Below are 13125 nucleotides of genomic sequence, written 5' to 3'. Positions count from 1 at the left end.
GCCCAAAAAGGGGACTTTAACGTTAGCAGTTGTGTTAAAATAAAACAAACAAGAAGAGAATATTGGAGGGCAGTGGGAATCCAGGAGCTGGTATACAGGCAGAGGCATCAGTATTACTGAACAGCATTACAAAAAAAAAGTTGCACTTCACAAAATGAGATTCTGAAAGAAGAGAAGGAAGACACCGAAAACTAGACAAGAATGTCACGTTAAGAGCCAGCGATCTTCCATGAACCATGAAAGAGCGAAACAGTCCATGGACGAATGCTTCTCGGAAAGAACCAAAGGTCTGCCTGTCATTCTGTCACTTCACGGATTTCTCTAAACACATTTTACTCGAACAGCAGTAAGTTGGGGCAAGGATGAAGGAATTTAACATTGCTAAAATAAGCATCAAGGCAATCCCACTTATGAAGGGGGAGTTGTGAATATGTATTCAAAACTTCAATAAAATGAGTCATCTCACCCAACTTTACTGAAATATCTTAACACTATTTTTTCCTGCAGCATAAAATCTTTCTATCCAACCATCAGTCCTTTACAGTAGGGATGCAATTGCCTGCCAAGGTCTGTGTTTTCCCATGTCACATTAGTAACACGTTTCCCCAAAAAACAGCTCAGTAAGAAACTTTTCTCATCGTCTGTAATGTAGCTGCATTTTTTATTTGTACTAAGAGCCAGCAAGCCTCAACTACCTGTTGACAGAAAAATTAAGCAAGAGGCAAGTAAAGCAGTTAAGGGAATCAATTTATAGTCACAATTAGAAAAGTTTGCTGTTAAATGTTTAACAAAAGCATGTTCTCGTTTCTTCAACCAAGACAGAAACTGTCAAATTACAGCACTTCCTCATGCCAGGTGAGTGCCAGTAGGAAGCTCAGAAAAACACTTTTCATCCAGCATATCCCATATCAAGTTCATGACTTGCCCAAGTTCTTAGCCATACACCCAAGAAAAACTCACTTTGTTCAATACAGAACATTGAAATATATGCAAAATGCTCTCCTTTCCTCCCGCCCAAAAAATTACAACTGTGATAGCTGATGACAAAGATAAGCTAAAATGACTGGAAGCACAAATAGCATTGTTGCATAGCAACTGTTGATGTACATATGGTGATGTTTATGGAACAGAATGTAGTTCATAGCTAATGCAAAAATAATACTGAAATCAGCCTAGACGGCAAGACCTAGACAGCGAGAGGCAACTGTGCTTCGGATCCCTCTGCAGTCACCACAGAAGCCACACTTCCCACTAGCTGTGCTAAACCGATCGCCAGGAACACCGCTGAGGGTCTCAGTGATTTGCCCGGCAATGAAGACTCCACAATGTCTCACAGATGCAAACAGCACTGCAAAGGAGCTGGGGAGAGAAAATGAGGCTTCGTAAGACCAGCCAAGGCTCGTTTCTGGGAAATGGGCATCTGCTCCTAACCTGGACCAAAACAACTGCAATGTAACTGTTCCTCGCAGCTGTCCAGGCAGCAGCTGAACGTGCTGTTTTGCAACCAGTATTTTTGAATGCATATTGCTATGCCCTATAATTCAACAGAGCTGTTTCAAAATACACAAGTAGCAAACGAAAAGAAATAGGAGAAAAAACAGAGTTACTGTACACAGAAAGCACGCTCTGTGTGAAAGCACAGATCAGATTTTCAGCAATAGCTGGGATGGGATCCACTTTATCCAACTTTATATTAGCTCAGTTCTGGTACATGCAGCAGAAGACCAAGAAATTGCAATTCATCAGACTTTGGATGTAACAAATGGCACCTCAGAAGAGCATGTTTCCGTCCATTAACTAATTGGGGACTGCCAAAGATGCAGAGATTTACAATGCAAGAAAGGATTTCTTCCAACTCCAGCAGGTATTAGAACCAATTGTGATTAAGAAAAAATAAAAACCACAGGAAACCCATTCAGCAATCTGGAAATCACACTGTGCGGAAAATACTAAATTACTTGGTAAGTTTCAGCTCTTGCTTGCTCTAAGTGGCCGGGTAAGTCAACGGGAAGTGCTGAACTGGCCAGATGGGTAAACTCCCTGCTGCATCTTCTCAGATTACTGAAGATTTCAGAAGCAAACTTTGGCACCTCTCATTCATTTTCTGAATCAGAAAAATCACACAATATCCCAAGTTGGAAGGGACCCACGAGGATCATCAAGTCCAACCCCTGGCTCCAAACAGGATTACCTAAAATCAGGCCACACATCTGACAGCATTGTCCCAACACTTCTTGGACTCCAGCTAAGACTCGGTGCTGTGACCGCTGCCCTGAGGAGCCTGTCCCAGTGCGCAACCACCCTCTAGGTGAAGACGGTCAATACATAAGCATCCCAGGATAGCAGACAAAAGATCTTAGGGCTTTTAATGTGCTCCAGAAAAATAAAACCAAAACACTCTTTATAAAAGAAATTCAACTGTTATATGAAATCCCCTCCACTTCAGGAGGGAATCTCGAGTTCAGTCCTCAAGAAAGGTAATGACTGAGAGAGAGCAACAGTGCACAAAGCACTTTTTCATCCACCTTATTTGTCAAATACATCCTTCCAGATACAACATCAGAAATGCCACCAGCTTAATCTTTGGACCATGGTTCAAGCTGGTATATCACATCTGTAACATAGCACACTTTGCAAAAGACAAAGCAGCAAGATCACCAATGCTTTCCACAAAAATATGCCAATTATAATTTGAAAACAAGCATTGGTCTGTGAGAATAGGAATTAATGCATTTCAATTTCTGATGACTGCATCTTACTGTGGGTTGACTGATGTGTAAAGAGGTGCAAGCTTTTACTGAGTCTCTTTCCCATGGCTGATACAACTTTAACAGTTCTTTTCCACGTGGACTTTCTGGCACCAAATAGTTTAGCAGCCTTTCTTTTGGGTAGTATATCCATACAGCTTTGTTCTGCTCTTCAGACACCTGTTCTCACACTGCTGAAATTGGCCACGGAGCTCCAACCATATTGGAGATTCACATTCCAAGACAAGAGCGGCTGCAGGAACCTGGTGTCTGAAGGCAAGCAGGCTGGAATTCGGGGTATATTTTTCACGCTCATTTTTACAAACAAAATCAAGAAAGAAAAGTACACTAATGTTTATTTTTGATTGTACTGCCAATACCAGCTTTAACACAACAGCAACACTGTTTAACACAGTTTCCTGAAAACTCACTGACTGCATGCCATGCTTGCTAAACTCAAGCAAAAACAGAACTTTGACAGGTTCTGTGCTTATTCAGTGCTTTACTCCAAACATTTCTCACTTCAATAAACTCCCTTTGCTCCTCATTAATATTATAACTTCTACTCTACTCACTAGATTGATAGTCCTTGAATAACATTTTGGAGTTGCTAAGAAATGTCAAATTTTTAATTGATTAGATAAAAATAGGACAGCTTCTAAGTACCTAAAGGTTTCAAGACACTGGCATTACAGACAGTAAAACAGAAATAAATGGGCATCTTCTGGCTATCACAGACTAATGACTTTCATTATAGCTGATGACAAATACTCCATATTCAAGTTAAGCTGCAGTCATTGCAGTCATTCAAGATACCATGAGAGGTTTTAGAAAAGTATTTCATATAAAAAGTGTCTTGGAAAATAAAGTCCCACAAGATAGCAAACATGCAAAAATCTTGGAATGCAAATTCTAAACACATCTTCACACCTGAAGTAACTCTTCTTTGAAGCATTCTGAGGTCAGGGCACAGAGAAACAACATCAAAAGAACCACAAGGCACATCTGAAATGCTTACAAAGCTCGTGAAAGCTTGTTCCCTATCTCTTTCCATATCTATAATCTGTAGATTATAAAAAGCAATATTTATGTGTTGCATGTTATACACATGAAAATACTATCTTTTTTAAAGTGAAAAAATAATGAAAAGATTAAATTAGTTTCAGAGAAAGGGATAGCAACTGGAAAGTGCCTGAGCTGTAGCACTAACAGATGTTTCCAGCCCAACCGTGACAGTTGAGCTACTGATACTTTAATATCAGCCATTAAATCTGTAAAGTAGATTTTTAAAAGGATGTGGTCAAACTTAACTCACAGGACAGAGTTAGAATACTTAGGTATGATTCTCCCCCCCTCATTTATTTGATAAAGCATCTCTCAGCCATCGTAGCTATTACCTGCCAGCCTACAAACGTGAAAACATCAGAAGAGTTTTCTGCCCCACAGAAGGCAGAAGTATTAAAAATTGTTATTTGCCTCCTGGAGAAACCAAAACCTAAGTACCTGAAACTGAGATATCTTCTGCAGACAGTTAGATAAGATCTGCAGACACCTTACTCTCCTTCTCTCTCCAGCATCCAAAACATGACTATGTAATTTCAGTAGAAAACACTACAGTACGTGGGACTTGCATCCAAGGCAGTCTACCGAGCATATGACACCCTGTAATATTACCACGTACCTTAAATCTAACATGCAATTTAGGACACGTTATCCTGAACGTCCTAATCACTCATTCAGCTACTGAGTTGTGCTTTAGGCAGGCCAAACTGGAATCCAGTGAGAAAAATGGTAACCTTACTTCTGCAGTGTTTGGTAATATGACCTTGATGAGATTTAATATACTTAAACCACAGTTATATTTTAAGAAAACGTGGTGAACAGATGTGGTTATAGCTAAAATGGACTTGATCACCTGGACAGAGGAAGAACCATCACTTTTATAAAACTAAATTCACGGTAGAGATTCACAGGGAAAATGCATTATTTCATCTCAAAAGCACATGGGAACACAAAACTCTTTTTCCAGGGGAAACTCTAAAAGGGATCACACAATGTACTGCACTCCGTGCTCTGTTCAGCAGACCCACAGGTGAAATGTACGAGATAACCCACAAAAACAAGAGCGATACATATAGAGATTACTGCAAAACAAAGCCAAAATTTATTCTGAGTCTTTTGGCCTTTTCAGCACGCAGTTTATTGAAATCACGTACACTAGAACTGTAACAAATTCTACCTTACCTGCTGAACTTTCGGTGAACACTGTTAAGGTCTGTCCTCCCACGCTTTGCAAAAGGAAAGGGTGTTCCCTTGGTGCACTGACAGAAGCAGGTTTTCCTCCAATATCATTGATGCTTGCAAGTTCTTCATTCAAAGTAAATGACACCTAACAGTCACAATGACCACAGTGTTACTAAACAGACTCAATGACACAGCTCTAGGAGTTATGGGGAAACAGAAAGAGAGAAAAGACAAATAGTATAGAACATTTCTACTTGAAAAACATCTCAAAAAAAAGAGTGGGGTAAGAATCTTAATGCATTGATTGCTTTTTGAAATAGAGCATTCAAAGCTTTAATGCACTTAATAAAATTTACTCATCTTTTAAGTGTATTATTTTCCCTAGCAGTCAGAGAATAATTTGATTTCACTTATTAAAATGGAAGGCATAATAGGTTTTCAGGCATCATTCAGTGATTTAAGAAGTTTCACGCAGCCAGTTTAGTCCCCAAGAAAAGTGCTAAGGCACCACAAGTGTTATTAGCCTGGGAACTCCAAATGCAGCTCCACTGCCATATTTACATAGCAATGCCCGATGACATGCCCATAAAGGAACTCGCAGAACGCCTAGCTGCCAGTCACAGCAAGAATCCTGTAGAGGGACTCATTGTTTGGTCCAGAGTTTCTTCCAGTTCAAAGCGACAGACCTATGTGATCTTTTAAGTAATTCTAACTAACACGCCTTTTCTCACCTCCTGGACCACCCAAAAATCAGACCATGTGTCTGAGAGCGTTGGCCGAATGCTTCTTGAACTCCAGCAGGCTCGGTGCTGTGACTGCTTGGACCCTGTTCCAACTGCCTGACCACCGTAAAGAACCTCTTCCTAACATCCAACCTAAATACCCCTTGGAAGCGAAATCCCACAATAAACTTCTGGGCATAGCTAGAAACAGTGCTCTCTACTCCCAACTCAGTGGTACAATACTTTATTACAGGTGTAACAAAAAATATACAACATTAGAAACCAGAAAGTTCTAAACAATTGTTAGAATTCAAAATATAACACATCCACAGCCTTTGGATTTAAGAGTTACTTACTTCTGTTCTTCCTTGATTTCTGCAAAAGAAAATATTTAATGTTTTAGTTTCCATAATCTACTTCCACAAGTTTTGCTTCCCTGATAAAAAAAGCAAAAAGCAAATTCTGGTTTTGTTACTCATCTTCACTCCTGAACCGCTCAATTTTTTTTTTGGATGCTGATGCCCAAGAATAAGTGGGAAAAGTCAGCAGGTGAGAACAGAAGTAGCAAAACAGCATACAAATAAGTTAACTGAGATTTTCCAGTTAAATGTGCATATTTCTTGGATTTAAGAAATCAAACATCATGTTATGGCATATTGCCACTCCCCCGTATAATTTCATGTATACATGTATTCATAATCACTATAAAAGCAAGTATTTTTCCATTTACAGAGAAATATGCACATGGTGTTTGTGATTAACAGGATTATGTAATATAAAAGATGCAACATTATCTATTTTGCTGCAGGTAGCTGCTTCTATGTGTAATGTCAACAGTCTAAAAATTGCAACCAGGAAAGGTACAGTAAAGGCTTACTTGGAAATCCTTAGTTTTCCCACTTCACCTCTTCCTGATGCTTTATTCCATTGTTGTGACAAGTATTTGGGGACCTAAAACAAGATGAGAGATTTCAGGAAAAGCAGATTTTAAAGTTCTACATAAATTATGTACATGCACATACTGTAAATGCCTTCTCACTGACCACTTCAGAATATGGTATAATTTAAACATAGAAGGCAATATATTCCACTAGGGAGAGCAAAAAGAATCACAGAATGGCTTGGACTGGAAGGGACCTTAATTCCAGCCCCCCTGCCATGGGCAGGGGACACCTCCCACCACACCAGGTCGCCCAGGCCTTGAACACCTCCAGGGATGGGGCATCCACAGCTTCTCTGGGCAGCCTGTGCCAGGGCCTCACCACCCTCTGAGTGAAGAATTTCCCCCTAACATCTCCCTAAGTCTCCCCTCCTTTTGGTTTAAAGCCATTCCCCCTTGTCCTATCACTATACTCCCTTATAAAGAGTCCCTCCCCAACAACGCAGCATAAAAATAATGCCAGCATACATTATGTTTGTCCCAAATGTGTGAAAAAGTGTAATATCTTGAATCTCAAATACTATTATGCAATCATAAAAAGCAAAAAAGGTCAGCATCGTGTTCTTAAAGCCTCAGTAATTCTACCAGATAAAACCACGCTTTTAAATATTCACTAGAAAGTCTCATCTCTTTGAGAAGAAAGAACAAAACAACTATGAGGACTATGACAGGCAACTCAGAGACCAGAAGATGCTGCAAAAGAGAAGATTTAGAGTTTGCAAGCCACATACGTTCTTTCAATTACAAAGTTTTTAGTATCTGCAGCCTCAGGTGACCTGGGCTCTTGGTGGGCAGCAAGGTGCCTCGAGGCACAAGTAACAAACCAACAAGCTGAAAGCTGGCTTTCTCCTTTTCCTACCGCAGTGCTAGCTGAAATCATAGCCCGCCTCTCTGCTCCCTGGCCAAAAAAGACCAGCTCACTACCGCAGGGTAAGCTAGGCTCCAAAACGCAGCGCTTCCACGGCCAGCCTCGTGCCTCGCTGCAGCTGGTGTCCGTACACCCACGCTCCTCAGACTCCCACACGCATCCCAGCAGGCAGGTCTCTGAGTCTGCAGCAGCGCCTCATGTTTCTGGGGATAACGATGCCAGGATAACGCACCCAGCGCTCGGCAGCGCTACCCAGGTTCTTCTTCCCGAGCAGACAAGCTCAAGGAAGATGAATAACATTTATTCTGCGAAATCAGAAGGTTAAGTGTTTGTGTCAATATCCTCTGCTACCTCTGTTCAGCAAAAAACTGAGCGCTGGTTAGAGGAGTGCACATTTCCAGAGGCCTTCAGAAGGTGCCACAGCCTCGCCCTGGCGAGCAGCTCCCAACCCAGCCCCTGAATTCAGTGCCTTCAGCCCCTGGCCAGTTCAGCCCCAGGGGCACGAGGAGCCTCCCTGCCTTCTCACATCAAGAGATGGAATACAGACCTGAGACAGCAAGGACAATCTGATACCCCACTATTTGCAGCTATCTGTAAGCTGTTCAAGTGATATGGGAATTAGGGATTTTTTTCTAAACGCAATAGCTGAAAGCAGCCTAACAGAAGTTACTACTTCTTCCCAAAAACCCTTCCTCTCCACTCAGGATGTAGCGGTCACTGCAAGGACACATCTCAAAGACCTGAAATAGTGAATTGTTAAAGGAAAAATCACTGCACTGTTCCAGTATCACGTACCAAAAAAGTATTCCAACACCAGAATTTAATAACTTCCTTCTTCACATGCTCATGACACACCTGGACAAATTTACACTCTTTAATTTCGCAGTTATGGCTTAGTTCACATTATTGGTACCATCAAGTTCATTCTGGCTCACACAGTCCACAGCTTCTGAAAATACCTGTGCCACAAGGTGCAGCCAGAGAGAAACGAACCACATTCTGTCCTTGCTATTTTCTGTTTCAGGCACCAAGCTGGCTCTTCGCAGCCTGATTTATTGTCTTGCACAGAATAAAAATAAGCAAGGTTTTACTCCACACTGAGGAAGAGAAGTCTGTCTCAGTAACTTGCTGACAAACTGTAGCCCACAAAGTTCCTAAAGCTCTGACTAATTTAATAACAACCTTGCATTTATCCTGTGTCCTTCCTTAAATCAAAACAAACAAACAAAACCCACAGAAAACCTCTTCCTACTGGGGCTTAACACTTGCCTTTAGTCTCACAGCACCCCAATAACTGGGGAATACCAAGAAAATCCTAACGACCTCCAACCATTTGGCCAAACTGGATGTCAATCCAGGCTAGCGCTGGGTCAAACATCTCACAAATGCATGACAAAGCAATGAATGGGGACAGCGTACTGATATTTTTTTTTTCCCAGTTTTTGAAGTGGTAACTTTCTGCAGCGGATTTCATGCCAAATCAGATCTCATTTTCTCTCTAAAGACAAGATAAATGCCGTGACATGTGCTCTGGCTGATTCAATGGCAATATTATGATGTGCTCGCGCCTAATCTCTACCTAATTTATACTGCCAGGTAATAAGGCAGACACACATTATCAGTGGAAAGGGACTGAAGGATTCTGATGCCATTAGAATCGCTGACTTGCCATATAATGCGATCAGACAGGGAACTTACTCCGGCTGGGAGGCTGAAGATCAATCACACTCCTTTCAGCTGCATGGGAAATAGCCTCAAAGAGTGCAATTAATCATTATCTTTCTGCCAGCCTATACGGATTCAATGGCTACACAGAGAAAAAGAAGAAAAGGGGTTATGAAGGGCTGAGATCAAAGGATTATTTCTATCTGTACATGGTTACTTCAGTTAAAACGAGATGGTACTCTCAAAACCATCAAAATGGTCTCAGAAATCTCTAGCTCCATGCTAACGGTGTAAGCAACCACGGGAAAGGTAAGGAATGCCTTACACGCTGTAGAAGTCTTCATTGGCCAGTTTCTTTTAACCTTAGCATGATAAAAGTGTAACTTTTTAATGAGAACAGTCAGCTTTCAGAATCTTTAAAATAACGTACCCAAAATGTGAGAATGTACAAAACCCCAAAATAATGTACAGAAAACAAGAGTGGCCGTTCTGTTTTATACAGAACAAAAAGAATTTTCAAAGAACCCTGAACAGGAGTTTGAAAAACACAGAGTCACAGAATGACTGACTTGGGACAGCGTAACCGCCCTTCTGATAGATTACTTAAAACCTTGTAGGCAAGTGGCCTTTATTCTGGGGTTTGTAGATAAAAAAACTCTCTTTTCTCCAAAAAACCATCCAAGATAGTAACAAAAATAAATCTGCCATATTAAGTAACACCATTTCAAGACCTCTTACAACTGCTGTTCTCTTCTCACTGCACACCTCACAGGAACACCAGGGCTCCGGTACATGAGGAGCCCTGCAGATGCTGTAGGACAAAAGGATCCCTGGTCCACACATCTCCTCTCAGCTTATTCCCAACTGCTTTGGAACAAAACACACAAGCAGCCCCTACCTTTAACAAACTACTGCCCATATTCTGCATTCGATGAAGTTAGCTCTCCTTATATATAGTGATCTGTACGTACATCAGAAATCAAGGAAGACTGATCTCGGGATCTATGATTCTGTTTTCTTTTGAACATATAAAAAGAAGTTCAAGCTATCATCCTTTAAAATATAAAGTAATACAGCAGATTAAATTAAAACAAATAAAATAAAAGCAACATCACATAAACACATCACACAGGGAGCAAGAAATTCACAACCCTAATGGCTAATACTAAACGTGCTTCGCTTTGCTACAAATGCATATCTAACAGTTCTTACGATGCTCGTAGCTTTCCCTAAAAACAAAACAAAGTTAATGAAGTTGCTTTCGGGTTTTGTACTAAAGCAGCCCACTGTGTTTCTTGCGTCTCGTGCTTCTAAAATACTCATCACCACATTTCTTATTGCCCGTTAAGTAGTCTCTCTGGAATACTTCCCCTGCCAGCATACTACATGCTAAAGGGAAATTAAATGAGCTTTTTTTTCCCCCTCCTCCAGCAGAGCTGATTGCTTTCTCCCTGAAAGCAAGGCTGAAGTCAGCCTCGTTATCCCACCTAGCGAGGACAGAAAGTACTGGTGTGCCACGCTCCCACGACTCAGCACGTGTTGAAGATCCCAGTAACAGGCTGGTTGTCTCCAAGTTCAGGTCCGAAGGAATTTAAAGGATAAAATCCTGCACACACCTTACTTTGGTCTACCAGTGTTAGCAATTTTGTAATTATTTTTTTTTAATTATCCACAATGACAGCCAAATTATAAATCCAGAACATGTGCACAAACAGTTACTTTAACATTACTTGGACGAGCCATATTTAAGCATTCCTTTCAGTCCAGTTTTCTCATTAAAGCAGGCAGCAGCCCGTGCTCTCAGTGCCTGAAAGCTCCTGCCTCGCTTCAGGAACCACCAAACCGTATCAGACTGAAGGTCAAGCCAGTTCAGCATCCTCTCCCCACATGTGGCCAGCAGCAGGTGCTTAAGAAAGAGCAGAACATGACAAGAACAGGAACTTTCCACAGAATGTGGGAATTAGAGAGCTTTCTAATTGCTGTGATCTTTGACTCTGGTCTTGAAGTATGGGAGCACCTTCACTTTTAATATCTCAATACAGTATCCTGGCACAAATTTGTCTAATGTCAATCACACCTTCCTACTGCAAAAAGCCCCAAAACTTAAACAAATATTGGGCAAAACAGTACCTGCTTTGTTTGCTCTGCATGCCCACCACATGAATTAATTCATCACACCCCTTATTCTTGCTGTAGAATCAACTCTTACCTATTCACCTTCTCCTATGCACGTTTCTCCTATCAACCTATAATGTCACTTATTACTTTACAGACATCTATAAGACTTCACAGAATCACAGAATATCCCGAGATGGAAAGGACCCATAAGGATCACCGAGTCCAACTCCTGGCCCCACACAGGTCTACCCAAAAATTCAGACCCTATGACTAAGTGCACTGTCCAAATACTTCTTGAACTCTGGCAGGTCCAGTGCCGTGACTACATCCCTGGGGAGCCTGTCCCAGTGCCTGACCACCCTCTGGGTGCAGAACCTTTCCCTAACCCCCAGCCTGACCCTCCCCTGTCCCAGCCCCGTGCCATTCCCTCGGGCCCTGTCGCTGTCCCCAGAGAGCAGAGCTCAGCGCCTGCCCCTCCGCTCCCCTCCTGAGGGAGCTGCAGGCCGCCATGAGGCCTCCCCTCAGCCTGCTCTGCTCTGGGCTGAGCAAACCAAGGGGCCTGAACCCCTCCTTGGGGCACTGATAGCTTTATGCCCTCCTTACCCTGTGGCACCCAGAGCTGCACACAGTGCTGGAGGTGAGGCCGCCCAGCGCAGAGCAGAGCGGGACAATCCCTTCCCTCGCCCGGCTGGCAGTGCTGGGCCTGATGCACCCCAGGGTACGGTTGGCCCTCCTGGCTGCCAGGGCACGCTGCTGGCTCGTGTGCAGCTTGCTGTGACCACAACCCCCAGAGCCCTTTCCTTGGGGCTGCTCTCCAGCCTCTCGTCCCCCAGCCTGTATGCAAAGCCAGGAAACCAATCACCTTGCCAGCACAAAAGGTAACAGCATATTTGTGAATTCCCTGCACAGACACCGTTCCTCATTCCCTGATCTCTCCTCATGCTGTTTCTAGGCCAGCTACATCCTTTCCAAGATGGGGAGGATAAGACCACACCTACACACAGCATTTGGGATGCAGGTAATATGATGGCATAATAATATGTTCTCTTTTAATCTCTACACCTTTTGTAATCATGCCCAGTGCTGACTCTGCTCATCTGACTGGCACTGAAGTGCCATTCTCAGAGCTATACCTGCTGCAAACCCAAGATCTCCCCTCTCAAAGGCATCATCCAGCAGAGACCCAATTACTTTCCAAGTATATTTAGGAGAGTTTCCCCTCTGTGCACGTCAGCTTATGTTTATAACCTCTCATTTTCACCTGTCGTTTTATTATCCTGTCCCTCAGTATCATCACGTACTTCTGCAGCTTTCTGCTGTCAGCTTTTACTTTCATTTTTCCAGATAAGTTACTCCAAGCAGAGCACCAAGCAGCTTCCAATAGTCTCCTGAAACCAGGCACTCGGGTGTCAGCATGAAAGAGGAAGCCGGGTGTAGAAACCTACCAGCCCCAGCCTGGCCCTGCTGTGCAGAACTTCTGAAACCCCTCGGTGCTTTTTCAGAGGCACAGCAAGCCCCTTGGGTGCCTGTAGCACCATCACACCCCTCGGCACCCAGAACCGGTCTTTGGGAACTGCCCTGGCCTCACGCATTCCCTCACGTGGACGTTCAGGGCCTGCTCCCTGTCCCCAACAGAGGCCACACCGCTCGCCCTTTCCAACCGGGGGCTGAGGCAGCAGGGCCCCAACCTTCCCCCGAGCCTCGGCAGGCGGAGGTGCCGCCGCCACCCTTAAAATGGCACCGAGCGGCTCCCGGGCCTGTGCCCCGGGGGGCTGGCGGCCGCTCACCTTGACGAGCCACATGCCGGTGTTGTGCTTGGCC

General features: G+C 43.1%; 1 protein-coding gene across 1 annotated transcript in view; it reads right to left on the bottom strand.

The window, feature by feature from the left end:
• The window catches only part of GTF2F2 (general transcription factor IIF subunit 2), a 90573-nt gene extending 77454 nt beyond the window's left edge, over nt 1–13119 (bottom strand). Inside the window, exons 1-4 of the mRNA XM_035322689.1 lie at nt 13092–13119; nt 6591–6664; nt 6070–6088; nt 4992–5136 (exon numbers count right to left, since the gene is read on the bottom strand). Coding sequence (XP_035178580.1) covers nt 4992–5136; nt 6070–6088; nt 6591–6664; nt 13092–13106 — 253 coding nt within the window. The 5' untranslated portion in view covers nt 13107–13119. The remainder of the gene's footprint in view (nt 1–4991; nt 5137–6069; nt 6089–6590; nt 6665–13091) is intronic.
• Nucleotides 13120–13125: the final 6 nt, after the last annotated feature.

Source organism: Oxyura jamaicensis, chromosome 1 (genome assembly GCF_011077185.1).
Source record: "Oxyura jamaicensis isolate SHBP4307 breed ruddy duck chromosome 1, BPBGC_Ojam_1.0, whole genome shotgun sequence".
NCBI classification, from domain to species: domain Eukaryota; kingdom Metazoa; phylum Chordata; class Aves; order Anseriformes; family Anatidae; genus Oxyura; species Oxyura jamaicensis.
The sequence above is the reverse complement of the archived record's forward strand: the minus strand, read 5'-3'. Positions and strand labels throughout refer to the sequence as shown.